The sequence below is a fragment of the Gallinula chloropus genome (assembly GCF_964237585.1).
Source record: "Gallinula chloropus genome assembly, chromosome: 12".
Lineage (NCBI taxonomy): Eukaryota > Metazoa > Chordata > Aves > Gruiformes > Rallidae > Gallinula > Gallinula chloropus.
In genome coordinates this window covers 11,766,054-11,793,779 of record NC_140097.1, presented here as the reverse complement: position 1 = coordinate 11,793,779, position 27,726 = coordinate 11,766,054, and the positions used below count along the sequence as shown (strand labels likewise).

The 27,726-nt window shown below is 35.1% G+C and overlaps 1 protein-coding gene across 1 annotated transcript in view; it reads left to right on the top strand.

Annotated features, from left to right (window-relative positions):
• Nucleotides 1–3,466: 3,466 nt before the first annotated feature.
• DNAH12 (dynein axonemal heavy chain 12) overlaps nt 3,467–27,726 on the top strand; it is a gene marked incomplete at both ends in the record, with an annotated part of 58,065 nt that continues 33,805 nt past the window's right edge. The window contains 29 exons of the mRNA XM_084269794.1: nt 3,467–3,493; nt 4,326–4,515; nt 5,522–5,597; nt 6,436–6,594; nt 7,276–7,471; nt 8,025–8,213; nt 9,147–9,297; nt 9,404–9,495; nt 9,767–9,945; nt 10,709–10,844; nt 12,009–12,134; nt 13,751–13,885; nt 14,819–15,012; nt 15,794–16,031; nt 16,591–16,776; nt 17,122–17,322; nt 18,317–18,511; nt 18,614–18,735; nt 18,861–19,143; nt 19,784–19,903; nt 20,274–20,430; nt 20,658–20,830; nt 21,726–21,878; nt 22,274–22,513; nt 23,628–23,873; nt 24,159–24,278; nt 24,901–25,010; nt 25,821–26,004; nt 27,085–27,225. Coding sequence (XP_084125920.1) covers nt 3,467–3,493; nt 4,326–4,515; nt 5,522–5,597; nt 6,436–6,594; nt 7,276–7,471; nt 8,025–8,213; nt 9,147–9,297; nt 9,404–9,495; nt 9,767–9,945; nt 10,709–10,844; nt 12,009–12,134; nt 13,751–13,885; nt 14,819–15,012; nt 15,794–16,031; nt 16,591–16,776; nt 17,122–17,322; nt 18,317–18,511; nt 18,614–18,735; nt 18,861–19,143; nt 19,784–19,903; nt 20,274–20,430; nt 20,658–20,830; nt 21,726–21,878; nt 22,274–22,513; nt 23,628–23,873; nt 24,159–24,278; nt 24,901–25,010; nt 25,821–26,004; nt 27,085–27,225 — 4,719 coding nt within the window. The remainder of the gene's footprint in view (nt 3,494–4,325; nt 4,516–5,521; nt 5,598–6,435; nt 6,595–7,275; nt 7,472–8,024; nt 8,214–9,146; nt 9,298–9,403; nt 9,496–9,766; nt 9,946–10,708; nt 10,845–12,008; nt 12,135–13,750; nt 13,886–14,818; nt 15,013–15,793; nt 16,032–16,590; nt 16,777–17,121; nt 17,323–18,316; nt 18,512–18,613; nt 18,736–18,860; nt 19,144–19,783; nt 19,904–20,273; nt 20,431–20,657; nt 20,831–21,725; nt 21,879–22,273; nt 22,514–23,627; nt 23,874–24,158; nt 24,279–24,900; nt 25,011–25,820; nt 26,005–27,084; nt 27,226–27,726) is intronic.

The following is a 27,726-nucleotide window of genomic DNA, read 5'->3' as shown; positions in this document are numbered from 1 at the left end:
TGTTGATGCCATTTTGCTTTTGATTCTTTTCCTTTGAAGATTGTTTATCTTCAGTAGAATTCTAGGATCGTGTATTTGAAGACTTGCTGCAGCTTTATGTTTACAGTGACACCAAGTATCAAGGATGCTTTGAGGCATTTTTTTTTTTTCGCCAGAACTTCAGAGGACACCCTTGCCTGAATTTGTTCCATGTTACCTAGCATGGGTGGACTTAACCAGGCAGTAGCTTGGTTTTAGTGACCAGATAAGAAAGGTATATGTAGTCACCCACTGAAGCCACAGAAACAGCAATGCTGTCACAGGCACCACCAGAACAGGAAACGTGCAGGACCAGTCAGGTGCAGTCTGCCAGAGTACAGTTGTCAGATTAGTACTTAAACAGATTTGTCATAGAATTTTACTTTTAAGCAATGTGCTAATCTTGAGTTAATAGAACTGTACCATCATTTTTTATTAGTGCAGGCTATATGAAGAGAGTCTCTCTGGAGCTTTGCTATTTTAGCATCTACAGTATTTTTCTGTTCTACAAGCTAGACATTTACACCGAGATTTTTATTACACCTCATTTTATGCCTTAGGTTAATTCAAGTTAACGCACACATCTGTTAAACTGCTTTCTGGACGGGATTAATTGTGTTCTCCAATCTAGTTTTTGTTATGATTTTAGATGTCACGCTTAGAGCAACCACCTTCCAATAAAAGGACTTTGAGAACTTGGTTTCTTCCCACTGTTTTACCTTCGTCAGTCACATCTGATGTGTCACCGTTACAGAACAAAATACTGACATACCGAAGATGCAACGAACAGCAGAAGTTGCTCATTCAGTTACTGTGAGTTTCATGTAATTCAATAAATATTGAAATTCCAATTGAAGAAACATTGCACATTTGACATCTGAGAAATAGCAATGGTGTTTGTTCATTTTAGTGTTTTTGGATGTCACTATTGCAGTGCTAAACATTTCACATCCAAAGTCATTAATGATAGAAGAACATTTGATGGAATCTCTGATTTTTTTTCTTTACAGAATCCAAAATCTGCTTGAAGTATGTTTGTTGGAGTGAGTTGTGAGGGGAAAGTGACCTTCACGTTTTGAACATAGTTTATGATAGAGTGAAAATAATCCTTTCTCCTTATGAAAACCTTTTTCAAAGGGAATCAAAGTCTGGATTACTTGCTTGCTTTTGTGTGAATGATCCAAACGTTAGTCTACTTCTAACAGGCTGCTTTGTCACTATCTTAATGCATTTGCTGCTGAGCTTAGTGATCTGTGCCATTGCCAGGGGAGCACAGCTGACAAGATGGTTGGTAAATGCCCATAAAATTGTCTTTCGAGATTTTCATTTGCAAAGGAGAAAAAGAATGGAAGACAACAGGAAAAGGCTATTTTCATGTAATTTTTATAGGCCTAATGGAAAAAGAAAAGTTTTTTTAATTACTATCTTTTATTTTTATATAAATTTATTCCTGAAATACCTACATTGTTTTTCAGCAGTTTACAAAAGAATCCCTAGACATGTTGATTATCTTGGCATAAACATGAGGATTATGTAGGCTAAGGTTGTGTTGTTTGTGGTATTATGGTGAAATATATAGCAACTTGCATATTCATGTAAAAGATTAAAAGAGTAAGGAAATCTAATGCTATTTGATAGGATTAAAACCAGAGAAAAAATAGTTTCAGCTATCAGAAGAAGAAATAGAAATTAAAGACGTAATTACAGTCTTTTAATTTAACACATTTTGTGTATTGTTACTGATACAATTTTTATTTTTGTTGTGGGTTTTTAGTGATTCCATTTGTTGTGACTAGATCTGGTGATGACAACCAGTTACTTAATTAATTCCTGTGTAATTGTTATGCCACTTCAGTGGCTAAATTTGTAAGTGGCCACATATTACAGGTGTTTATTTCTGTAAAGATACCTGTATGTGTCCCAGCTAATCGGCTTCATGGAGCTAGAAGAGAGTAGAAAACTAAGATGCAGAATAGAAGTTTGAGAAGAATGTCTCACAAAGAGGAATTTGATTTTTGCCAAAGATAAGTGAGGGAGGATTTGCCTTTTTTCTTTCTCTCTTTTTGTGGTTTTTTTTATAACAGTAGAAACAATCTCTTATAGGAAGCATAATTCTTCTAGAAGAAGATACATAGAGGTTAGAAATAGAGAAACATGTTTCCTTTCTTTCAATAGTTTAAATGCTGATACAATGCAAATCTAATAAACAAGAAGTCTTTTAAATTTAGCTCTTGGAAAGTTAATCCTGATCTTTCAATGGTACCTGCAGTAGCAGATTGTAGGTTTTAGAATGTAGCCCTTCAGTGTGCTGAAAATGCTAACTATGTTGTAGTGATAAGTTACTGTCCAGCAAGGGGACTGCTGACCAGCTATCTGACAAACACTGAATGTTCTGCTGGGATCTATTGATTCTGTTACATTGTTGTACAAAGTGAATTGTCTTTCAAGTAAGGTCCCATGGTTTGAGTGTACACTTAACATTGGCAGCCTGACTTCCACGTGGTAGTTTTTAACTCAGTTATATTGAGATGAAGCTGAAATACACTTTGCAACATACATGCAGAGTGTATCCCAAATAGACTGAAATGTTTTAATGTGTAAGGTCATCATGTATGCCAACACTAACTGTTCAAAATTTTCTGGTATTTTTTAGCAGAAAAAACTGGTAGTTTTTAGCAGTTTCTAGCCACAGGCAGTACAAAAGAGCTTGTCTTAAACAGCTTTAGGAGTTCTGTTCTGCAGTTTGTTTTCCTTTTTTTTAACTTTTTTTTTTCATAAACAGTTGGACAAGATCTGTTGTCGTTGTCTGGGGAGACGTAAGATATAATCCTTACAGGAGCTCTGGGCAACTGGATGAGGTGAATTGAGGCATGCATATATTGTGATTGTGGTCAAGATAAATGTGGCTCTTCATATAAGGAAAGAGTATGAAAAGGCTGCCTTAGTTTTTAGATATTAAAGAGCTGATAAGGATGTCAAAATAGACCACATCAATTAAAATTATAGCATTATTTTTAACATATTATTTGTAGTTTTTCTGCACTTCTGACTCTGTGTTTTACATTAGAATTGATCGAGCTTTAAAAGTCTATCATGCATCCATGGAAGAAAAATACCACAGAGATCCTGTACCCCCAATCCCGGAGCTCCCTTCCACTGTGAGGAAGTATTTCTATAATATTTGAACTATTGCCTGTTTGATCCTTTGTTATTGGGACATTTATGCCTCTTACTACTAGTATTTACTTAAAGACACTTGTCTCAATCCTTGGTAATTCATAAACGTATTTATATGCTCGAGTAGTTCCATTTAAATTAATACCTGTATATTACAGTATAAAGTCTTTGTTTAGGGATAATATTTGTTAAATTTTATATTTCTGTTTGGGGGGAGGGGTTGTTTGCATGTCCTTAATACATTAGGATTTTCTGTTCCTTTTTTATACAGATGAACAGTGAGCAAAAACAACGAAGAGTGAGTTAAATTCTTCAGCTTTTTTTCAGACTAGAAGAGTGAATGGTCTTTATTCAGAAGTGTCGAGTATGTTATGTGGAATTAATGGTGGTTAAACAGGAGAAGCTTTTTCAGTAGTTCTGTTGGGGAAAAATGCAATAGGAAACAAAAAAGGAATCTTTTCTTGTGGTCCAACAGACAGGAAGTAGTCTTTCATTATACAAAGTGTGCTTATCAGTAATTTAAGTTTTGATCTAAACCTTAGTTAAAGCAGGCTTCTGGATTTCTTCAGCTGAGGTCATAGATTGTACTTTAACCTGTTCAAAAAACTGTCTTTGACATTGTTCATCTGATTTGAAGCAATGTATAAATCCTGGAATTTGTGTGTAGCTTTTAAAATAGGACCCAATCTCTGAAAGCCACTTGAAACTCAAATTTACATTGAAATATTTATGTTAAATAGCTTAGGGGAACATGTATTTTTCCTAGCTGATGTTAGGTAAACTTATTCTGAAGACCACAGAGATTTCAGACCCCTTTTTGGTTTATAACAAAGCTATCAATCAAAAGCACAAATACCTATTCCTTCGGCAAAAAACCCCAATTACCTGTGCATAGTTTTTGCCAGATAAATGTTTGTCCAAATAGCAGTAACATGGACCTTGAACTGCTTTATTGTCAGTCATAAACTTCAGCAGAGAACTAAGGAAAACACCTTACTAAAAAGTACAATATTTTGTATTTAAGCATTGAGACAGGGAGACAATTTTCCAGCCACGGGGAGCAAAGAGACTTTGTTGTCAAGTTTAATGCAAAAATACTTACATAACTTCTGACAATGTTGTTGTTTCAGACAAACTATCTCTTTATGAAGAAGTGTGTGGAAAGCAACCCAGTGGTGCCCATTCAGCAGCAGTGGCTAGTATCCATACTCCAGTTGGTGCCACCATCGCTTATGGAAGACAAAGACAGAGAGATGTTAACTGAAAAGCTTTTAGAGGAGATAATAAAGGATTATGAAACAAGCATGAGAAGATATGTGGGTAAGTATCAGAAACTACACAGTACTTTTATTAATTTATTTATGTCTATATTATAAGCTCTTCCATCTTTTCCTATTGAAAATAGTTTTTCTAGATTGATCTTTCAGCCAGCCTTGATCTTTGTAATGAAGTACTGATCTCTCTTTCTCTGCTTCATCAAATGTGTATAGGCTGTAATATTTAAGGCAAAACTTGCTGATTATATTTGAACTAGTAAAAAGTTAACCAGCTGGATGAGAAAAAAGTTGATTGCTGATGACCATATTACATTGTCTTTAACCTTTTTAGTTAAGTTGATGTAAGAGTGTATTGCTGTTTTCTACTAAAGAAAGCTGAAACTTTTATGTACAAGTTGGGGTTTTTTCCCCTCCTCCGGAACAACAGTTTTTTTTTAAGCTGTTCATCCGTAAGAACATCCATAAGTTTTCTGATGCTGCTTTCTATGCATAAGGAAACTCAAAATAAATATCTGCCAAGATAATCAGCTATTTTAAGATATCACTGATACAAGTTACTTTGCTTTTTAGACTTTACAAATTCATGAACTGGAATTTTGAAATGGCGCTCCCTTAAAATCATGTATTGATGTCTTTTTTATTTACATTTATAATACATGAAACTGAGCCAGTTTCATCACTGTTCTGGTGGGTGAACAGTACTTTTTAAAATGCATCTTAAAAAAGACACAATTTAACATGGGACTAACTTCTTTATAATGTCATCAGTGGGACAATTGTATGTAATTATATTAAACAAAATTGCCATGAGTACTTAGAATGATAGAATTTCTGGAGTTGGAAGTGGCCCATAAGGATCAGAGAGTCCAGCTCCTAGCTCCTCGTAGGACTGACTAATACTAATGTGTTCTGAAGACTTGCATGATACAGTTGTTTCCATACTACTGCGTGCTTGGTTCAACCTGGAGAAAGTCTGAAGAAGTACAATGCCTATTGAATATGGTTTAATTTTCTTCTAATGTTCATGGTTTGTTTTGTTTTTTTCCTAGTGCAAAATGTTCTTATTAAACCAGATGTAAAAGGGCTTGAAGATGAAGAGGAGACACCTTTGCCTTTGTTACCACTGTGAGTGTATTAAATTGACAACTCACCGGCAAAACACACTCAGTTTCTTAAATTAAATTCTTGTTCCACTGCATGAACTGAGTTATAGCACAATATTAATTCTTGAGTCTCTTAATGAGACTTTTTTTTTTTTGTCTGCCGAGGATCTTACATTTGAACATCTTATGTTTGAATGCTTTACAAAGTGTTAGCCCTGACAGTCTTTAATTACTATTGTTACAGTTACATAGAGTAGCACTAATGACTGCAAATGAGACTTCTGGCTCTGAGTGCCCAGACACTGAAGTCATGTTGCAGCCACCTCTGCAATGAAGTGTGTAAATATGGGGCACTTTACTGGCAGACAGCAGTATTGTGCAGTATTTAACATGGTAAAACTGTATCTAATGCCAACGTTTTATCTGACTTTGCTGCGATGAAGTGAAACCTTGAGACTGAAGGAAAGGTGATTATGCTCTGCCAAAATGGAAGAGGAATTCAGGTAGAAAGAGTATAATTATCTGAATTGTACCATGTGCTGAAGCATCAGAATGTGTCATCTAAATATCGATGGTAACTCCTGTTAGCAGTTGGTGAATTCAGAAATTTACATTGAAAGAGCTTCATGAAAAGCAGGTGATCTGAAAATACTCTGGAGTATAAACCATGGTTGATCTTGAAGAGTATCTTTATGGCTTCCACCATGTCATGTTGAAGATATGTGTATGGCACTTAAATAACTATTCATGTTAGTGCAAAAGTTTTTTAATACTACTTTTATACATAGGAGTGTTTTATTTAAGTATTGCTTGAGCCCTTCATTCTTTTGTTGTTTGTTTTTCTGGTTGTTTTTTATCAGAGGCTTGGATTTTTCTAGACCATGGCATAACAGTTTTATCCAAGCAAAAAAGCAAATCCTCTCCAACTTGCACGTTCTCCAACCCACAATGAGAACTCTGCTGGATTATGGTTATGAAGCATTCTCTACCTTTCTTATAGTGGATTTCTCAAGTTTCAGGTAGAGTCTGTTTTGTAATTTATTAATGCATATGGAAGCTGGTAAAGAAGAGTTTGTTCAGTTCTATCATTTATGGTAGGCTCTTTTATATAATACATTTCTTAGATGTGTCATTCAGTGTTCTTTGAGGAGGTTACTTTGTGTTATGACACATTTAAATTTTGTTCTCTCTCTTACACATAAATATTTTCTTGGTGCTTGAATTGCTGGTAGTATCAGCCCTTTTGATTTATGTTTTGCCTTTAACTCTGTGAAGGTCTCATTAATTAATCTTAATGCCATGATCCCCAGACAAGGCTGGTTGAAGTAGTGTTTGAAAAATTTAATTCTATTAGTGTTAATATGTGTAAGGAATTCTGTGCTAACTGTAAGAATCAGAATTCTTGCTGGGTTTTATCCTTTTAGTTTAGTTTTTAATCTTGGAACTTCTAATTTTCTTAATTTTCAAAAAGACAGCTTTCAGTATCTTTTCCCATTATTATTTTTTCTGGTAACAATTCTTTATTTCCTTGTGTTTGAGGGTTTTTTTTTCCTCATTTAGGTCTACAGAAGTGATGCTTAGGTTTCCACTGTGCTTTCTGCTAAAACGAATGAGTTTGTAATACAGTATAGATGGTTGTTAGTTTATTACATGGAATTTTAAATTTTGTTTCTAAAGTTTCCTGTAACTTTCTCTTCTAGATTGAAATGGCCAATTGACTGTGAATCTTTAAAGACTGAGGTCTCTCTAAGCTGTTCTAAAGCAGAAGAGAAGATACTGAATACGTGGTATCAGAAAGTTATCAGTCTCTTTACTCAGAAGGAGTCGTTGAAAGGCATAAAGTTGGATCAGGTTGATCCTTTTTATAACTGTGTGGCTACACTTATGTCTAATCAGGTAAAAAAAATCTTTGCCCTTGTGATAAACTTAATGTGAACTTCAGGTAATTTTAATGAATCAGCAGTCTATATGATATGGGGCCTGTTTAATCATAGTTAACCATCTGTTGCATATAATCCAGTAAAGGATTCAAAGTAATAAATATTTTTAACTTCCCTCATTTAAAAAAATAGGTGGTGTTGTCTACTTCTTTTTATTCTAGATTTTTAGATGCAGAAAATTTGTTAATTCTACTAACTAGAATTAGCTTAGAGAAGGAAATATCTCAGTGTTCTCAGGCCCTTCCTATCACCAATCTTGGAACTACAATTACATGTTATATATTAGCAGAGTGAACAAAACCGGGTCCCTCTCCTTTAAAAGCAAAAATCCCTACCAGCTGGCAGACTGAAAGGCCAGCTCTGCCACTAGGTGTGCTGCAGTTCTGCATCATTTCCAAATCATGCTGGAAGAACAAAAATGAATGGAAGTCCTGGTCTACTGAATAAAGGGAAAGTGGTATGGGGCTCTTTGTTTGTCCAGCTAATAAATGATGTATGTTATTACCTAGCTGAAAGAATTATTGAGAAGAACAGTTGAAGCTTTTGTGAAGCTTTTTGATCCCGAAGACCAAAAGTCTCTACCTTTATTTAAGATGGAATTGATTCTTGATGAAAAGAAAATGGAATTTTATCCAAGCTTACAAGACCTAGAAGAAGCAATTCTGTTTGTAGTAAATTGTATAGGACAAACTCTTCAGGTGTGCTTTTATCTTTATTTAAATATGTAACTGCTAAGTTGCTCTGTATGTGAAAATGTTAGTGATCTAGCAGTCTGCTGTGGTAAGGGGAAGCAGAATGAATCTTGAGGTATTTATTTTCAGTAAGCATTCTGCAGGTCACATCATGAATCTTAATGCTCAGAACTCCTGGCTCTGAAACTCACTTTGTTATTCCTTGTTCTTAAAAAGTGGGTACACCTGCTTCCGATTGGTTTAGTCTGCTGTTTTAATTTGCAAATCTGTGTGTATGTCTACAAGTTAACTGTCTGCTTGTTCGTTAAATAAAATTCAGTCTGAAAATCTACACAGGATATAAAACAAGCTAGAAGCTAAAATTCTTTCCTTCTTTGGCATGTTTAGAAAACCTGAGAGTGCTTTAAGTAACCACATATTCAAATTTATTTGTGTATTTATTATTAACATTGAAAATCAAGTAATTTTGCACTGTATACTTTCTGTCAACTAACATTTTGTATAGAAATATAATTAGCACCTTAGTTATATGTGTGATGCTTGACAATAAACCTGCATTAAGAATTAATAAGTCCAGAGAAAGACAGGGAAATCTGGAGTTTAGTTTCTTTTTCTTTCAAAGATTAAGAAAAGCCTCAAATCCCTAACAAATAATTTATACAATATCTAAAGATTTCTGTCTTAGGAATCACTCTGTGGCTTCAAGGGAAGACAGCCTTTCTGGGGGCTTTACCTGTATCCCTGTTGACTATATATTTGCCTTTGAGTATTTGGTACTTTGAGAAGTGTTTGGGGTTCAGAATGAGTAATTACTTTTTGTCCATTTTACATATTTTTCTGGTTCTGTGTTTTCTGCAGATTGCAGTTACCTCTATGTATTCCTGCATTGCTTTTTAAAATGTAAATAATCAGAATAATCTGAATTTTCATTTCTGTTAGAACATCCAGACAGTGCATTCTTGGCTAATGGGAGGCACTACAACCCTGGACGCTGAGCTTCCTAGTCATGTTATAGCATGGGCCACATCAACACTGAAAAAATCTATCAGAGACAACTTAAAAAGCCCAAAGGAATATTTTGAAAGCTATGGTGAGTGGTAGAAGAGTGTTTAAATAACTGTGCTGCTGCTTTGAAAGAAGTACCTTGCTGTGCAGTGTATGTGTTATAATAATATTATAATATTATTGAATTGTAGTTGAAAGGTTTGGCTGGCTTGTAGATGGAACTGCACAGGCACAGGTAGAAAGATTTGAAGCAGAAGAACACAGTTTTGATGAATATACTGCTGTAAGTTTTAATTCTACATTTTATATATAACTTTTACTTTACATAAAGTAATAATAAAAAGGGGAGAGATGATATCCAGAGAATAAAAATTGCTTAGCCTTTAGCTAAAAATTATGTTGACTAACTACAAATCTACACTGTGTTTTTTTCCCTAAAAGTCTGTGCTAAATAGAAAAAATACTGTTTTAATTCCTCAATATGTAATACTCGTTCATGTAGCCAAGTATTTAATTAGCAACTCTGAAGTGTAAAATCTAATATTTTTCTGAAGTTCATAGATGAATTCTTCACTGTCAAGAAGGAAATCTTGGGTTTACCAGAGTTGCTGCATTTCCCTATGGTCTGTTTGAATTGTGATGATTTAAAGCAAGGTCTGGCTAGTAATGCAGACAACTTTGCAAGAATGCTAATGGACAGAATAGTTACGAATTACAGAGAGGAAAATGAAAAGTAAGTAGAATTTTATGCTTGTGAACGTTGGATGTGTTTAATGCATGGTAGAAGAAATGCAAATACACCAGGCTCCTGTTCAGTGTAGACTCTTGGCTAACTACTGAGCTCATGCAAGTTGTGCCAGCTGATCTATTTTTTCCTCTGCTTTAGACTCAATAACTAGTAGGGGAACATACTAGTAGACTTAAATAGTGGAGGAACTAAAAGATCCAAAGACTTCCATTACCGTTCTGCCTCTTTAAGTGTGAAATACAGTACTACTGCACTGTCAAAGGAAAGACTAGACAGATTCTCTTATTACATGACATATAACTCTAGGTATTCATGACTGGTAATAGCACTACTCAATTCTAAAGGTTAATGTATAGACATGGATAAAATCATGAGTGTGGTCATATTAACTTGTTTGGTTAAAATGAACCAGTCAAATTTTATAGGGATTCCACAGTACCCAAATTTCAAACTATTTACTATGGAAGTATGTGTATGCTAATGACACTGTCCTTTTGTTCATGTACTTGACAAAAGTAATTGAAGCTTTATTGTAAAAGAATACCCTAAAGTCCAAATGAATCAATTAGTGTAAATGAATAAATGGTAATTTTCTACCCCGAGTTGGTCATATTCCCCACTTAGTTTCGTGAAGGGATGGAGTTTGTGCAGGGTTAATTTTGAACTTTTAATTCTATTAAAGCAGAGCTTAAAGCCAGTCAAATTAAAATCTTAACATTTTGATATTTTATGCTAACTAAATGTATAGGATATGCAGGGAATTTGAAGCAATTAAGGAGCGTGCATTGAAAGTTCCTGAGACAACAGAAGAAATGGTGGAAACAATAGCTTATATAAAGAAAGTCAAAACTGAAGGTATTCAGGACCTGCTGTTAAGAATCAAGGTAAATTACTCTTCTTTAATTCTTAATCTTTTGCTAAACATGCTGGCCTGTACAAATACAGAATTCATTCTGGAGTGCAGAGACTTTTGTCTGATCATGCTGCATGTATGAAAAACCTGTACCCTCAGTGTTACTCCAGAGAGAAGTAAGAAATCCAGCTCTTTTTTTTGCCATTTGCTGGTCTTCCTTATTCCCCATTCCCACGTGTTCTGCCTGTCAAGAGGGTGTCTTACGGTGGTCTGCAGGCGTCTTCCTTGCTCTCAGTACATGCTCTGTATGTGGTTATCTGAGCTCCAAAACATGTTCCTTTTTGCTGAAAACAAGATACAATCCGTCTCCCAATTGGTCGTCAGTCTCACCACCCCTGACTCCCCTATCTTCTGTTTCCTCCAGCTTCAAGTCTGCTACCCTATTGTTATGACTAAGTTTTGCAGACGCTTTCGCAAAACAGCTCATGTGATTACAGCCAGATTCTGCTAAAATCAAAACTAACCTATTTCTAAAAACACACAAATTCTTACTTCTTTATCTTCAGGGCTGTAACTGTTGCACTGTTATGGTTAAGTTTTGCAGCTGCTCTCACAAGCAGCTTAGACAGTTACAGCTTTCTCTTAAACTAATCTATTCTTAAAACCAGGAAAATTCTTACATCAAAGTTATGTTAATTGTCTCTTAAGCTACACCTACATCAATCCACTCAGCATGATTACATTTCATTGAATCAGTTGTGTTAGCATAGTACTTTATAAGTACTCAGAGAGCAAGATTGAAAATTTGTGTAAGATGTGGGTCAGCCAGAAATGTTACTGGAGAAAAAGTTCTTTGCTGGATGTTTTAGTGTTATATATCAGATTTTCTGTTATGGTAGTAGGTCTGTAAATATAATATATGTTAACTCTGCAGAATATATATATATTAAAAATAATATTGGGACTTTTGCACGTAGATTTACAGACTATGGGAGTCATATTTAGAGAAATAAGCTCATAAATGGGACCAGGATTTGGCTAGCATTTCATATGTATTTTGAATATTAATATTAAATTTGGTGACGTTACTCTGAATTTTGAAAAGTCTGCTTCTGTCTTTGTAGATAATATTGGCCTAACCTGTATTTTGCACAGACGTATGATAACTGAAGTTTTTTGAAATCTCTTTTCATAGGAGTGCTCTCGGCAAATGATTTACTTCTTAGATGTTTTTTTATTTGCTCCTGAAGACATTGCATTGAATACAACAGTTCTGTTATGGCCAACGATGATTCAGCCTATTTTTGATGAGCATGATGATGTAAGAGCATTTTCTTAGTTTATTGTATATTTTAGCTTGTGGGACTTTTAACTTTATTCAAGTTATTTATTTCTTCAGCATGCTAAATGCAAATGCACAGAGAACATGAACAAAACTAATTTAGACATGTATAAATAATGTTTTTCCAGTGTGTTATAGCAACAGAAGGCTTTTGTGGAGTAATTTTAAAATTGTCACTGTAACCTTATCTTAATGTGTTTGTGGTCAGCACTAGGAAGTTTGTAGGAAGGTGAAAGTGCGCTATGCAGCAGTTGTACTGAAAATGTAACTGCCAGGCCTTTAATATGAGTTGGTAGCTTGGGCAGGAAATCAGTTAGCTCAAACAACCTTTTCTTCATCAGTAAAACAACAGTGGGAACTGTGGGTTTTAGCTAGCAATCATTAATAGCAAACATGCAACACCTAATTCTCTCTGTGGAATGTAGACTGCTTTCTTCACTTGTCTGTATTCATCTTGTTAGTATTCTTTCTCTCTGGCTATGACACAGGAAGAAGCCTTTTGGTGTTCTCTTGCTTGTCTATAGTGATTTAGTGCAGATTTAATAATTTCTTTTAGAAATCCTTAAGAATTAACATATTTTAAAAATAAAAATATCAGTATTTCTTGAATATCACAATTGAGAATTTCTCTTTCACTAAGTCTTATTTAGATACTAAAAAGTATGTTAAAGGGTAATCATATGCCTCTGACTTAAAACATACCCGGCTTGTGACACTATGTCTAAAATAGTTTGTTAGCATGTTATCATTCTATTATTCCTGGAAAATAAATTAGTCAAGTTAATTTCCTACTTGTACACAGGCAGTCCATGATGCTTGTTGAAATTCTTTTTAACGAAAATGGCAGTACAAAGTGGGTCTGATTTAATGAGCCCATCTGGAGTAGATCTCTTGGTAGCTGACTGTGTAGCAACTGGCTTGAGGATAAGAGTAGTTTTACATCAAGTTTTTATGACTGAATATTTGCACTTTCTATTCTAAGATATAAATCTATTCTTTTTCCAGTGCAGTAGGAAAAGACTGGTTTCTCCTTTGGAGAAGTTCTGTTTGTCTGATTCACAATTTTGGCATGGTAGTAGGTGTCCTTACCTTAGGAGATCTCTGCCTTGGCTGATTTCTTGTTTGGTGCTGTAAAAATAACCCCTCTGTCTGCAAACCCTGTGCTTTAGAGTGGCCTTATGTTCTGGAATTTCTGCCGTTTGTAGCAGCAGATACATACAGGATAGCATTGGCTGTCCTCTTTGGGCAATAAAACACCAAATCCCAAAGATGAGAATCTAACTATTTCTTGCTGTAATACTTCCCTATGTTTTGTCTGAGTGCTGAAGCAGTCCTTTAAAGCAATTGTAAACACTATGATGATTGAGATAAAGGTTCCATGTTAACATAGAGAAGTTGTGCACACTTAAATACAATAAGTAACTTAGAAAGAAATCTCAGTTATTGTAGAGATAATAACATCTGTATTGTTTATTTTTTATCTATTTGTGCTAAATGTTTAATTTAAATGGTGCTGTGTATGTTAACTATTGAAAGGACTTACAATAACTTTTGCATTGCTTTTTTACCATTGAAAACAATAATTTGTTTTGTAGCTGATTGAACAGTGTAAACATAAAAGACAGGAAGAACTAATACATAGGTGTGAGAAACTGATGGCGGAATTAGACAAGCTGGCACGTTCTATCACGGAATTTGAAGAATACTCCGAGCTGGATTGCATGCCACAGGTCTGATGAACATTTAGTATAAAAGGGGTAGAAATGTTTTGTATGTTTAATACACAGGGGTCATGGGAGAAACTTAAAAGTAATCAGTTGTGAATATAGACATTTTCTTACCCTCTTCCCGCAATGAATGACCTCTTGGAGGTCTTATTAAACCTTAATGAGTCTATGATTCTATAAAACAACACCTGTCCTAAAGTTTACACTGAAGTTGTGCTTAAATTAGCTGCAAGGTAATTCCAGCAAGGACTGAGATATTGCAGATATATAAAGTGAATTATTATTTTACTCTGGTTTACATAAAGCATGCAGTTCTGGCCACAGTGACATTATTTTCAAATAATATGAGTGGGATCAGAATTTCTTTGACTGATTTTGATGTATTAAGCAAATAAAGGGAAAAGTAACATGTTAGAGTGGTTCATAGCAGTTTGATTTATTTTCTTCCTATGAACCTCAAAACTTCATTTTTCTGCTAATGAAGAGCAGACCACTGGCTCCAAAATGTTGCAGATTTCTATTTTGTAATTGCCAGAGAATATCTTTTTCTTTAATTGGAGGTTATCACAATTATTTTTAGTATTTTTTGGATTTGAAATCCAAACAACACTTCAAAGCATAAAACAGAAATCATAAGGTAATAAATCCCAGTGGCCTTTATGATAGGTCAGTTACATAAAACTGTGTGTGCTTGCCTCCTGGGACAATGAATTTTAAAGTTCAAACATTTTGGACATGGTTTTAGTACTGATAACTTTATTTTCACAGTGTTAATCTGGGTCCTTCACAGTTTATCTACTCAAGTATAAAAAGAGTTTTAACTCACATTTTCTAAAATATTAATCAATATGAAGGCTTATTATATTTTGATATATTATTTTCATGCCTGTTCAGAGTATAACTTAGATATATCTCAAGACATATAATTCATTTCAGTATGTGGCTGACCTGAGGATGTTACAGAAACGCATACAGGAGGCTGATGAAGCAGTAGCTCTTATTAATAAAGAAGAGACTCTGCTTGAATGGGAGCTGAGTGACTTCCCACTCCTAAACAGCCTAAAAGTTAAGATTGAACCATATCAGAAACTTTTTTATCTTATACTGAAATGGCAACGAACAGAAAAGAGGTAAGTCAGCTGAAGCTAAATGAGGCATAACAGGAGAAAAATCCTTCTGCTAATTTTGTTCATGTCAGATGTAGAATATGGATTTGTTTTCATATAAACACTAATTTGTTATTAGTAATCCAAGTATAATAGTAATGTAACTTAAATATCAGGGTTGTTATTTTTAATTCAGCTAAGAAAAAAGGCAGTTTATTCTGGGTTTTTTTAATGTAATACAAAGGAGTATATCTCAGACTGGCTTCTAACTGTATTGGTGAGACCTATAACCAAATTTTATGAGAGAAATGTGTTAGGAAGAAAAAATTTCATTAGTTATGAGCCATTGTATGTACCAGAAAAGGAAGAAGTTCAGCTAGAAAGCTTACAGTCTGTATATAATTAAAATATGTAATAGTTTTCATTAGGTTTGTAATGTCTAAATGAAGTGAGATTTGTGTACATCTTCCTGCACTCTTTGGAAGTTACAGTTTTTTTAATGAAAATGCCTTGTATATTTTGATTTCCTATGTTGCTCTCTATCCAGAACTTACCTTAATATTTCTCAATTGGTGCAGTTCCTTGGTTTAAGCATGGGACTGACTTGAGAGAATTACAGAAATACACAGCAGTGTTATAAAACCACCTTTAATTGTGCATTAGAATTTTGTGTAGAATAACAATAATTGGAAACAAGACCTTATCACTACTTTAAGTAACTATTGTGCATCTTGTTTTGTAGCAAAACAAGTGTTAATTATTTCTGCACTACATTTGTTACTCAGTTCTCTGTTTTTTTTCTCAGATGGATGGATGGTATGTTTTTGGAACTAAATGGGGAAAACATGGAGGCTGAGGTCGATGAGTTTTTTCGAGAGATGTACAAAATGTCAAGGCTCTTCCAGCAAGAGCAGAAGAAAATTCAACAGGACTGGAAAATATCACCACACAGAACTGCAGAATTGAAGACAGAAGAAGAAACTAAGGAAAATCCGACTCTTACAATGTGTTGTTCAGTTCTGGAGCAGATTAAAGGCTTTAAGGTAAGAAAAGGTGAGGGGTGTTAGTATTTCATGCTTAGGCACAAATGCTTAATTCAGCACTCAGTATAGGTAGATGATGGAGTGTCAGAGACCCCTATTAGAGAAAGAGCACTGAGTCACCATTTCCAGATTGTACTGTCCTATTGATTTTAGTGAAATAGGATTTCAGATATCTTTGGGGTTTTAGAAATGGGACTTGTTAAACAGTGGACACATAGAGGAGAAAAGTAGGCTTTGAATGCAGACAAACATATCATGATATAGTTGGGAATTTTGAAATGGGACTATATGTTACGTTAATGGCAGCAGAATTTAAAAAAGCTGAAAAAAAATTGTCCCTTTTCTTCTGCTAACACTGTGCTTAATTATTTTATATTTCTTCAGTAATTTGCCACAATTATTTAAAAATCCAGTGGAGATCCATTTGCACTTTTCAGAAAGTTTTTTTTATGTCATCAGCTACTGCAGCAGAACTTCAAATACAAATCAAATATAATTAAAAAGTTAAGAAATAATGCAGATCACAACTTTTACCTTATAAATGTTTTTCCTCAATTAGGAGAACATTCCTACTGTGATTATCTTTTGTAACCCTGGCATGAGAACTCGTCATTGGCAGCAGATGTCAAGTATAGTAGGCTATGATTTAACACCAGACTCTGGAACTACACTCAGAAAAGTTTTAAAGCAGAATCTAGCTCCTTATTTGGAAGAGTTTGAAGCTGTAAGTGTAGGTGCAAGCAAGGTAAGCATGGAGATTTGATTGTGTTGGTGATGGATGGCTTTTTTGAAGGAAATGAAAAGACTAGAATTATTTGTCTTTGCCCTTATGCAACAAAAGAGATTTGGTGAGACCTTGGCCCATTAGATGATAACAGTAAGCGTGTAAATGTTTGTATCTCATTAGTGTTAGTATCATCTTTAATATATCCTGAGTGTGCTGCTTTCTGTGCACTTGAACACGGTATGCTAAGAAAAACAAGAAGTCAATATATGCTGTTAGAGCAAAATAGCTTAGCTCTTACATTGAAGTAGTGAGCTGGAAAAAAAATAAGGCAGTGACAAAAATAATTTTCTTTTTCAACTGTAGGAGTTTTCTTTAGAGAAAGCAATGCATGCCATGAGGGAAAGCTGGGCTTCCATTTCCTTCAACACAAGTGTGTATCGTGAGACTGGTATTCATATTCTGGCTGCGGTGGATGAGATCCAAGCTGTTCTCGATGATCAGATTATAAAAACGCAGACAATGAGAGGATCGCCTTTCATTAAACCATTTGACAAAGAAATCAGGGTATGACGGGTGCCTGGTTTTCATGTTGTTATTTGAGCATAACTGTAAAGTAAGAGCATGCCAACTGTATTACAACTTAATTGTTTGACTTATCAATGAAAGCATTTCATTAATATTTCAGCAAGATTCTTTTGAGTTCCTATAGATCCTGCTTACTTTTCTGTGTTGGAATTCCCTCTTCTGTTCAGATTCAAGTGCAACCAAGAGAATGTGATTATTCTTTCACTAATTTTGTAAAATCAGTATTTCTGTTGGTTTTGAACTATAGTGTTTTTGGCTGGGCAAGGAAACTTCTTGAGGGCTGGGGGAAGTTTTTTAATCAGACCTCAGAACAATGATGGAATCGCTTTACACCTGCTTTTGTATTTCAGGGCTGGAGTAGTCTGTGATGCTAACACCATTACTGTTGACAGGAGAGAAGCTGGTGAAATTGCTGTGCAGTTACACTCCCTAGTTATTTGTGGGTTTACATACAAAATATTCAGGTTCAAGCAGGCTCAGTGAACATAGGCATTATGCTGCCTTTAGAGGCAGCATTTCCAGCATCTTCCAGATGCTGTCCACTTTAAGGACAGAATACTGGGCTGGCTGGATCTCTCCTGTGATCTGGTGTGGCCTTTCTGGCATGCTTGAGTCGCTTCTCTAATTCAGCTGCAAATAAAGAGCTCCTTGTTGTGGAGACATAAAACAGTTTGTCAATGATAACCTCCTGGTATTACTTAACCATTAAGACATTAAAAGGTCATAGCACAAAAGTGCTAACTGCGTTTTGGAAAAGTAATTTCCAGGTACATTAGACTTCCTGAACATTTTTTGGCCATCTATATACGTGGAAGAAACTAAATACTCCTAAATATTTTTAATTTATTTTGTTTACTGTTAGACATTTTTCATTTTCTCCTTGGGAACTAGAGTAGCAAAGCATCTGCCTTTTCTCTATTTCTCTTGCATTGTTTGTAAATACTAAGGTGACATTCTTTAAATATTTATTAAGGAATGGGAAAATCGCTTAATTACAATTCAGGAGATTATTGATGAATGGCTGAGAGTGCAAGCACAGTGGCTGTATTTGGAACCCATTTTCTCTTCTGAGGATATTATGCAACAGATGCCAGAAGAGGGGCGTCTCTTTCAGACTGTGGACAGACACTGGAAAGATATTATGAAGCATTGTGCCAAAGACCCAAAGGTAGGGGAAGTGTATGGTACTGAAAGAAAATATTATTTGAAAAACCTACTGTTTGAAGTATCTTATTTATAGCTTACAGTTTGCATGTATTCATTGTTGCAGGTTCTTGTTGCTACTTCCTTGATAGGGTTACTGGAGAAGCTTCAGAGCTGCAACGAGCTTCTCGACAAAATCCTGAGAGGGCTTAATGCTTATCTTGAGAAAAAACGACTCTTCTTTCCTCGGTACGATGAGTTTTGGCCATTGAAAAAACAAAGATTCTGAATGTTTATTTTGTTATGAAGAAGGTCATACTTCAAAATAGCTTGATAATAAAGTTGGCTTTTTCCATTTTCCTACTTTTTTTTAGCTTCTTTTTCTTGTCTAATGATGAAATGTTGGAGATCCTGTCAGAGACTAAGGATCCTCTCAGAGTTCAGCCTCACTTGAAGAAGTGTTTTGAAGGCATTGCTAAGCTACATTTCCTACCCAATTTGGATATTAAGGCAATGTATAGTTCTGAAGGCGAGTGTGTAGAACTGATTTCAACGATTTCTACTTCTGAAGCTCGAGGTGCAGTGGAGAAGTGGTTAATTCAAGTGGAAGATATTATGCTGAAGAGTATTCATGATGTTATTGCTAGATCAAGAATGGTATGGGCTTTGTAATTATTTAATAGCTGTGGCAAAAATGGCCCTTTATTTTAAGGCTGTCTCCTGGCTTCCTGACATTCTTCCTGAACATGAGTTGATGAAGTTATGGGGCCAGGACCAAGTTAACCAAGACTTGTATTTATAGATCAGGGAGAGAAGTAAGAGTTAATTTTGAGTAAGGATCAAGATGTTTTCCTGTAACACTGGCTATAAATTACTTTAAAAGCTTGGCAGCAATACTGCATTTATAGGATATATCATCTATATTATATCCTATATTATAAGAGATATTTTTCAGGATATATTATTCAGGGTTTTTTATTTAAGTGCAAGGTAGACATACAACACTTGAAGTATGCTTGCTTCCTCCTGATAGAAAATCATTAGCCAGAAAATGTTTCTTTGTTATGAGTGGGAGTGTTTGCATAATATGGAAAGATAATTGCAAGAATCTTTAAAATTATTTGATAACAAATTGCAAATCTAAGGGCGAATGAGAGTTAAAAGTTCATTTGGACTTTATAGCCAAGAAAAAGAAAGAGGGGTAAAAAATAGTAATGGGGTCACAGTATAAGTTTCTGTATTACTATATGACATGTGTGCACTGGCAGTGTATCTATATATTTTATTTACCTCTCAGGCATATCTGGAGACTGAGAGGAAAAGGTGGGTTCTGGAGTGGCCTGGACAAGTAGTATTATGTGTGTCTCAAATGTTCTGGACAAGTGAGGTACATGAAGTTCTTTGCAGTGGACCAGAGGTACTTTGTAATGCAGTCTTTTTTCAAAAAAATATTATTTTTTTGTTTCATCAAATGTATTTTGCTTAATGAAGTATTTCTCTACAATCAAAATTTGAAAAAGGATCAGCATGTGAGTTTGATTTGTATGAATTTATGTACAGTAATTTATACCTGTGATTCAGGTACTTGAATGCTCTTGTTTAGAGCACTTGTAGATTAAAATGTAGCTTCACAATGTAAATGCATAACTGAGAGAGAGAAGTAGATGCGAAACCACAAAAATATACAAGAGTGGCTTAATAAGCAATTTCCATTAAGAGTTTTAATCAACATGAAGAAGTCTGGAATGCTTGAAACTGTCGTTTCCTAATTACCTTTTTTCTCTTAGGGTTTAAAGGATTATTATGATACACTTCAGCTTCAACTTAATGATATTGTGGAGTTGGTAAGAGGAAAACTGTCAAAGCAAACAAGGACTACATTGGGTGCTTTGGTTACTATTGATGTTCATGCTAGAGACGTCCTCATGGAAATGATTGAAAGTGGTGATTATAATGGGTTTTTTTCTTCATGTGTGTCTTAATACATAGCTAATCAACAATGGTTAACCAATCTGATTTTGCTGCCTGAAACACAATAGTATTAAGTTATGTGTGAGAGCATTTGGATGTGAGCATCAACACTAACAATTTCAAAGCTGTTCTAAAACTCAATAGAAAATCCAGTTATCTAAGATGCCTTTTATGGTTGCTTTCCATTCTGTGTTTATCAGGCGTGCAGAGGGAAACAGACTTTCAGTGGCTTGCACAACTGCGATACTACTGGGAATCTGAGAACGTTCGTGTCTGCATCATTAACTGCAATGTAAAATATGCCTATGAGTACCTCGGAAACTCACCGCGCCTGGTCATTACTCCTCTTACAGACAGGTGTTACCGCACCTTGGTATGATCTTCCACCAGTGCTAATAAATACTAAAAGAAATATTTACTGTAATATAGTATTTTTTACACTCTTCATTTCAGCCATGCTTTTAGGGCTTGCAGTTGCTGTCAAGGCTCTGGTAGTTCTATTAATATACAGTTTTCAAATGTGGAATATTGAACATGAAACTGAGCTATAGCAACAATCTGGGCAGCCCACCAATGTGACTGAAACATTAGGGGATTATTCTGCTGTGGTTGTGTTTTTTAGAAAACAAACAGAAAAAACACCCTATCTAGCTTACAAGAACATAAAATACTTTGCTGATGTTCTGTAGTTGCTAAATAAAGTGGAGGAGGATTCACTTTTGAAAATATTGTTCCTAAGACTAGTACAAAAGGTTGGCAACCTTGTAGTATCTGTGCTTTTGTTAGCAGAGTTTATCATTTCTTTATTATCGTGCTGGTCTATCCTCAGCCAAGCTGACAACCGAGAGTTACCAAAGTCATCTCAGATATGGCTTTTCTGACTTATCATTTACTGCAGTTTACTTGGCTGAAGTATGGCTTCAAGGCACCCATCCTCCTGTTGTAAAATGGTAACTTTCATGCTGTGGAAACCTAACCACAAACTCTGTAGAGTTTAAGAAAGAAATGGTCTTAAGAGACCTGACTGATGCATCTGAAGATATTCTCTGTTAGGGTCAAAATTCAGTTCTCTCTAATATATTTCCATGCTGTAAGTAAATTTCAGACTATTTTTAATTACTGGGTTTAATTAGTGTCACCATACTTTTTATGTTAGATACAATGACTATATAAAACTCTATAGTGCTGGTCAATTTAACGTTTTCATTCAGAATAATTTAATATGAATGAAATAATGGTGATGTCCATAAACTATTTCTGTTTCTTAGATTGGAGCCTTTTATTTAAACCTCGGTGGTGCCCCAGAGGGTCCAGCAGGGACAGGTAAAACAGAGACAACCAAAGATCTGGCTAAAGCTCTTGCTGTTCAGTGTGTTGTCTTCAACTGCTCTGATGGCCTTGATTACCTGGCCATGGGAAAGGTAAGTAGAAAATAAAGGTATTTTATTTTTTTAGGATGAAAATTGTAGGGTCTTCTTACGTTGCAGAATCAAATAAATGTGGTACCTTTGGTCTGCTGCCCTTGGACGTTATATACTGGTCACTGCATTTTCTGTGCTTTATGAAATCCTATTAAGTTACTAATTAAAACATTAAAAAGAGTTCACAGGATCAGGATCTTATGATTTAGCTTCCTTCAGAACCAAGAAAATACTTCGTTTTTCAGTACATCACTGATCTTTGCTCTAAACAGGCTTAGACATTATTATCATAATGGTCTCTTTCATGTAATTCAACTTCCAACATGATACTTAGTTTCTCTTGAATCTCCTAAGATTCTGTTGGTGATACTATTGCTATCTTTCTTCATTTCCAGTTTTTCAAGGGTTTGGCTTCATCAGGTGCATGGGCGTGTTTTGATGAATTCAATCGCATTGAACTGGAAGTCCTGTCTGTTGTGGCACAGCAGATCCTCTGCATCCAGAGGGCTATACAGATAAAAGTAGAAACATTTGTTTTTGAAGGAACTGAACTGAAGCTTAACCCTAACTGTTTTGTAGCTATTACTATGAATCCAGGTTATGCAGGACGTTCTGAACTTCCAGATAACTTGAAGGTAAGATAACAAAAGACATACTTCTGCTTAGGAACTAATTTGGGCACATGTATTGCTGGTATTAATTCATTATGTACCACATGGAATATGAAATACTTGTCGCACAATTTACACATACCAAGCCTCCTTTTTTTCCTCTTTCTTTTTTTCTAAGTACTTAGAGTTTTTTGAAGGAATTTGAAATATTTATTTTTTTATGTCTATTAGTGTTCTTCAGTCTTTGGCCGTGAAAATAATCATGAAGTGCTGTAGCAAGTAAATTGTCAAGTGTCAGGCCATGGGTATATTATTAGATTTAGATACTAACATTTTTAAGACAGGTATATGTTGGAAAAAATGCTTTGAGAAAGTATTTTTACACTGAATTTATTGTACCCTTATTTAAAAGAGGTATTATCAATCAGCTTAATACATGCAGTGAATTTGCTTAGATAACCTGATGAAATAAAATCTTGGAGATTATTTGTTGGACTAGATTATCTGTTTCATTGAGAAGGCATGGCTTTAGCAAAGTTCTCTGGAGCCTTTTGGAGCTCCTTAAGACTCAACATGGCACAGATCTCCTGGGCCAGAGCAGGTCACCTGTGTGGGAAGTACACTGCTAATTAAAGCAGAGTGAGTGCAGCATGAAGAGTACACCAGCTGTAAATCACTTAATGAAGGGATGTGCATTCTCTCACCTGCTGTGTACAACACCTTCCTTTGCTTACTGCTGTGTTCGATGTATCAGTGTAAGGAGCAAAATGCATTCTTGAGACTGTGATGAGGGAAAGGAGCTGGGCAAGACAGTCTTTGCTGTACCACATTGTACAATGAGATGAATTTGATGGGAGCTTGGTTAGCTTCCCTAGTGAGTCACAAGCTGCAAACATAGATAATTCTTCCATTTTGTTAACTCTCAAATGTTCTGCAGGCCAACGTTTCCCAGCCTAACAGTTTTAAATGATCCACACATTACTTAATCATATTAATCAGTACTTCATTTAAAATTATGTTACTATTTTCAGTTAGAAATGCTGTGATGGGATGAATACTGATCTAGCACCTGCAAAAGTTCTGAATTACTTTCTATTCCTGCATTAATTAAAGCTATTTCTTTGGGTGTGTGTTTCAGGTTCTTTTCCGAACAGTAGCCATGATGGTTCCTAACTATGCTCAGATAGCAGAAATTTCACTGTATTCATACGGATTTTTGAATGCCAAGTCCCTGTCAGTGAAGATAGTCATGACCTACAGGCTTTGTTCAGAACAGCTTTCCTCTCAGTATCACTATGACTATGGTATGCGAGCGGTTAAAGCTGTGTTGGTGGCGGCTGGAAATCTAAAACTGAAATTTCCCACGGAAGATGAAGATATATTGGTGAGTTCCTGTGGGAATAGTTCTTAAGGAATTTTATAGATGCCCACAGTTCCGATTTCTGAAGACAGTTCCACCACGTCTTGTCATATCTCTGATCCACGTGTCTTATTTTTCTCTATATGTGAATCGAAGACAAAGTACATGCTGAGCTTTCCAGTGCTATGCTGATGTCTGTGCAATTGTGCTTAACTGCTTACTAAAGACACCATTTAATTAATTAATCAATCAATCTTTATTATGTGCTAGATTAATAGGAACAGTAAAATATATATTTCTTTCCTCTAGCTTCTTAGGTCAATTAAGGATGTGAACGAACCCAAATTTTTGGCGCATGATATACCTCTGTTCATGGGTATAACTAGTGATTTATTTCCTGGAATCAAGCCTCCTGATGCAGACTACAATGTAAATACACTCGTAACTTTTCATTGGTCTTAACTATTGTGTGTTGTTTTGTGTTATTCTGTTTTTAACTAGGTGTAAGTAATACAGTTATCTGTGAGCTGTTGTAAAATAAGGAAAACTACCGAACTTTTCCAGTGAAACTTGGAACAAGAATTTTTTTTGGTACCGAGTATAATCTACATCTGAGTTTCTTTACAACCAGAAAGAAGTTTGTATTTTCTTTTGTTTATAACAATAGCTAAAGTATAGCTCCCTTGTAGGAGCATGGCTGGGAAGAAGATAAGGATGTTGGAAAAGGCAAATTAGATGAACTTTTTTTAAAATTTCCAGTAAGAATACTAGAGTCCTGTTAAAAGACTATTGGTCCAGGCACACTGTTGGTTTTCTGATGGTGATATGCCTTCTCTTCAAGATAAAAATTATACTTATGTCCTGCATGTGAAGTAAAGAAGTGATTTTTTTGTTTGGCTTTTTCCCTTGGGATGTTGGCTATATTCTGTTTAATAGCATTTCAGTTACTAATTAATTTGAATGCTTATCATGAAGGATTTAACTCTCTTACTGTAGTTTGAGATAGTAATTAAAATTGTAGAGCTAAGGTAATGATCTGCTTTGATTTTAGGATTTTCTGGAATGTGCCAGGGAATGTTGCATTCAACATAATGTCCAACCTGTAAAAGCTTTTCTGGAGAAAATGATACAGACATATGAAATGATGATTGTTAGACACGGGTAAGAGTCTCATTGCTGTTTCACAAGCAGCATTTGTTGTGAGTTTGACTTAAACTGCAGTGGTTATTTGTATCAAATATAAAAGGTCGTAAGGGTAGCAAAATGTTTCTATTGAACCAGTACTGCTTTTACATGTAACAAAGTTCTTGTAAATGCATCTCTGGGGAATTGTACTGCTCTTGAGATCAGAAATAACCTCACCTGGGTAACAATTTTAGATGTGGGTATCAGTATGGTGAAGAATTAAGACTGTAAAAGTTTGTCTGTATTTAAGTATTCATTATCAGTTCTCTGCAACTTTATTCATTTATTACTGAATAGCAACTATGTGGAGAAAGTATATACAATATGACACTATTCATAGGATTGTTAATATTCACCTCATTAAATAATCTTTTCAGTGTGACAGTGTTACAGTCACATCCCTCTACTGGGTGACTAAGAAGTTACTTTGAATCGTGGGAGATGATAGTTGGGATTTTTTGTATGTGTAGTACATGCTCCTTCTGCCTATGTGCTTCCAAAACTTTGTACAAACTCTGTCTAGTCAGGAAAAAAAAAACTAGAAAGTAATCTTGACTCAGCAAATAACTGAAGTAGTGTGGTGGTAAGTCTGTGTTTCTGGCTCTGTGTGTGCAAAGAGAATGGTTTTTCCTAAAGGACAAACCAGATTTATTTGCTCTGTTTTTGGAAAACTTGCTGCAAATTAGCTTTAGGTCTATGAATGATGCCGTTGGCTGTTGTGTGGGGTGTAAAAGCCAGAATTTCAAGACAACTTTATTAATAGTGGGGTTTTTTTCCATCTCTCAGCTTTATGCTGGTAGGGGAATCATTTTCTGGGAAGACCAAAGTTCTGCATGTGTTGGCAGATACGCTGTCTCTTATGAAAGAGCGTGGTTATGGTGAAGAAGAAAAAGTGATTTTTAGAACTGTGAATCCTAAATCGATCACTATGGGTCAGCTTTTTGGGCAGTTTGATATGGTATCCCATGAGGTAATGTATGTTTTAAAAATAATGTACACTAATTGCTCACCTTTATTTGTTTCTTCTTCTCGCCTGCTGTGGCTTTCATGGGGATTGTATGTGTGTAGTTACATGTGTTCCAACTTCCAGTTAACTCATGGTGTCATTCCACAGTTGTTTTCAGGGACAGGAAAAGCAGTTTACCGGGTTCATGCTTCTGTTTAAGTCCAAATTCTGTTCCCTGCACTCCAGACAGTGTTTATGGGGCTCTGCTATGAATTAAATTACTGGTTTGGTTGTAAGAAAAAGAAGCAAACATACCAGTATGGGTTCAAGACTAGGAGCTAATAATCCTCTCTGTTTTTTTCTGCTTTGTAGTATTTCTAGTGCTTTTTGTTTGTTTGTTTTCTAACATACATGTGTCAGACCTCTGTTATTCTGGATTATATCCCACTGAATTAATGATGTTATGATTTGAACACAATTGTAATTTATTTTAGCTAATACTTCTATGGCTTGTTTTAAATTATTGTTTAAAAAATGCAGTATCACGTGTTATGTAGGTATAAATATGAGAAGAAAAATACCAAACCAATAGGGTTTTGAGGGTCATTGTCCTAGTATTGTTGCGTTCATGCTTGGAAATCATACTGAAATTATTCATTTATCTATCTATTCCTAATCAGCATAATCAAAGAAATACAAAAGCTATCTAGCAAAACTTAAGAACTCGTGGGTTCTAAGTGTGAAACTTAGGTTTGGAGAAGAAACAATGATGAAGTACATGTGAAGTAGTGAAACTTGGGGTGGCTCTGGGAAGAAACAGATGCCAGGCAGAGTGGAAGCGTTTCTGAGTTTCTGTAAATTGCATTGCTAGTCTTCTCTTTGTAGCAATATACTTTTAAACTGAAAAAAACACTATCTTAAAATGTGCTGATGTTACCTGAACCTGAGTGAAACTGCCGAAGTGTGTTCTGCTCTTTGCAGAACAAGAGATGAATACTTAGAAGAGAGGAATAATGAAAAAGAAAAGGAAGTTTTTTCTCTAACTTGTAGTTTTAACTGAACTATATATTCTGTCTTACTTTCCATTCCTACGTTCTCCTCTAGTGGACAGATGGTATAATTGCTAATACTTTCAGAGAATTTGCACTATCTGAGACACCTGAACGCAAATGGGTTATCTTTGATGGGCCGGTTGATACTCTCTGGATAGAAAGCCTGAACACAGTTCTGGATGACAACAAAAAGGTATCAGTCAGTGGAAATAAATGCATAAATAAAATAATGTGATGTTTTGAAAGTATGCTTCTGCATATAAAATCTCAAATGCAAACAACAGTGGCTAGCATTTGAAAAAGACAAAAGCAGTGTGGGTTTGGTAACAAGTTGTAACCTTTTCAAAATTTTTTTAATTTATTTTAATCATAATCACAGAGTCAATTAACTCCTGTAAGACATTAAATGTACAGTATTTCCATAATGCCATATTGTAAGTTTGTAACAGAAATAATTGTAATCTGAAATTTCAAGAAAGGCATTTAATTATATTTAATGTTAATCCCATGGTTTCAAAAACTACACAAACTTAAGCACACAAAGAAAATCCGAAGACACAAAGGTCTATATTTTCAAAAATAATGACTTCTGAGGATGAAGTTATTAAACCATACAATGCTTTTCAAAATGGGCCTTAGGAATATAAAAATTAGAGTGAATATAAAAATTAGAGACAAAGTTAATATAAAAGTT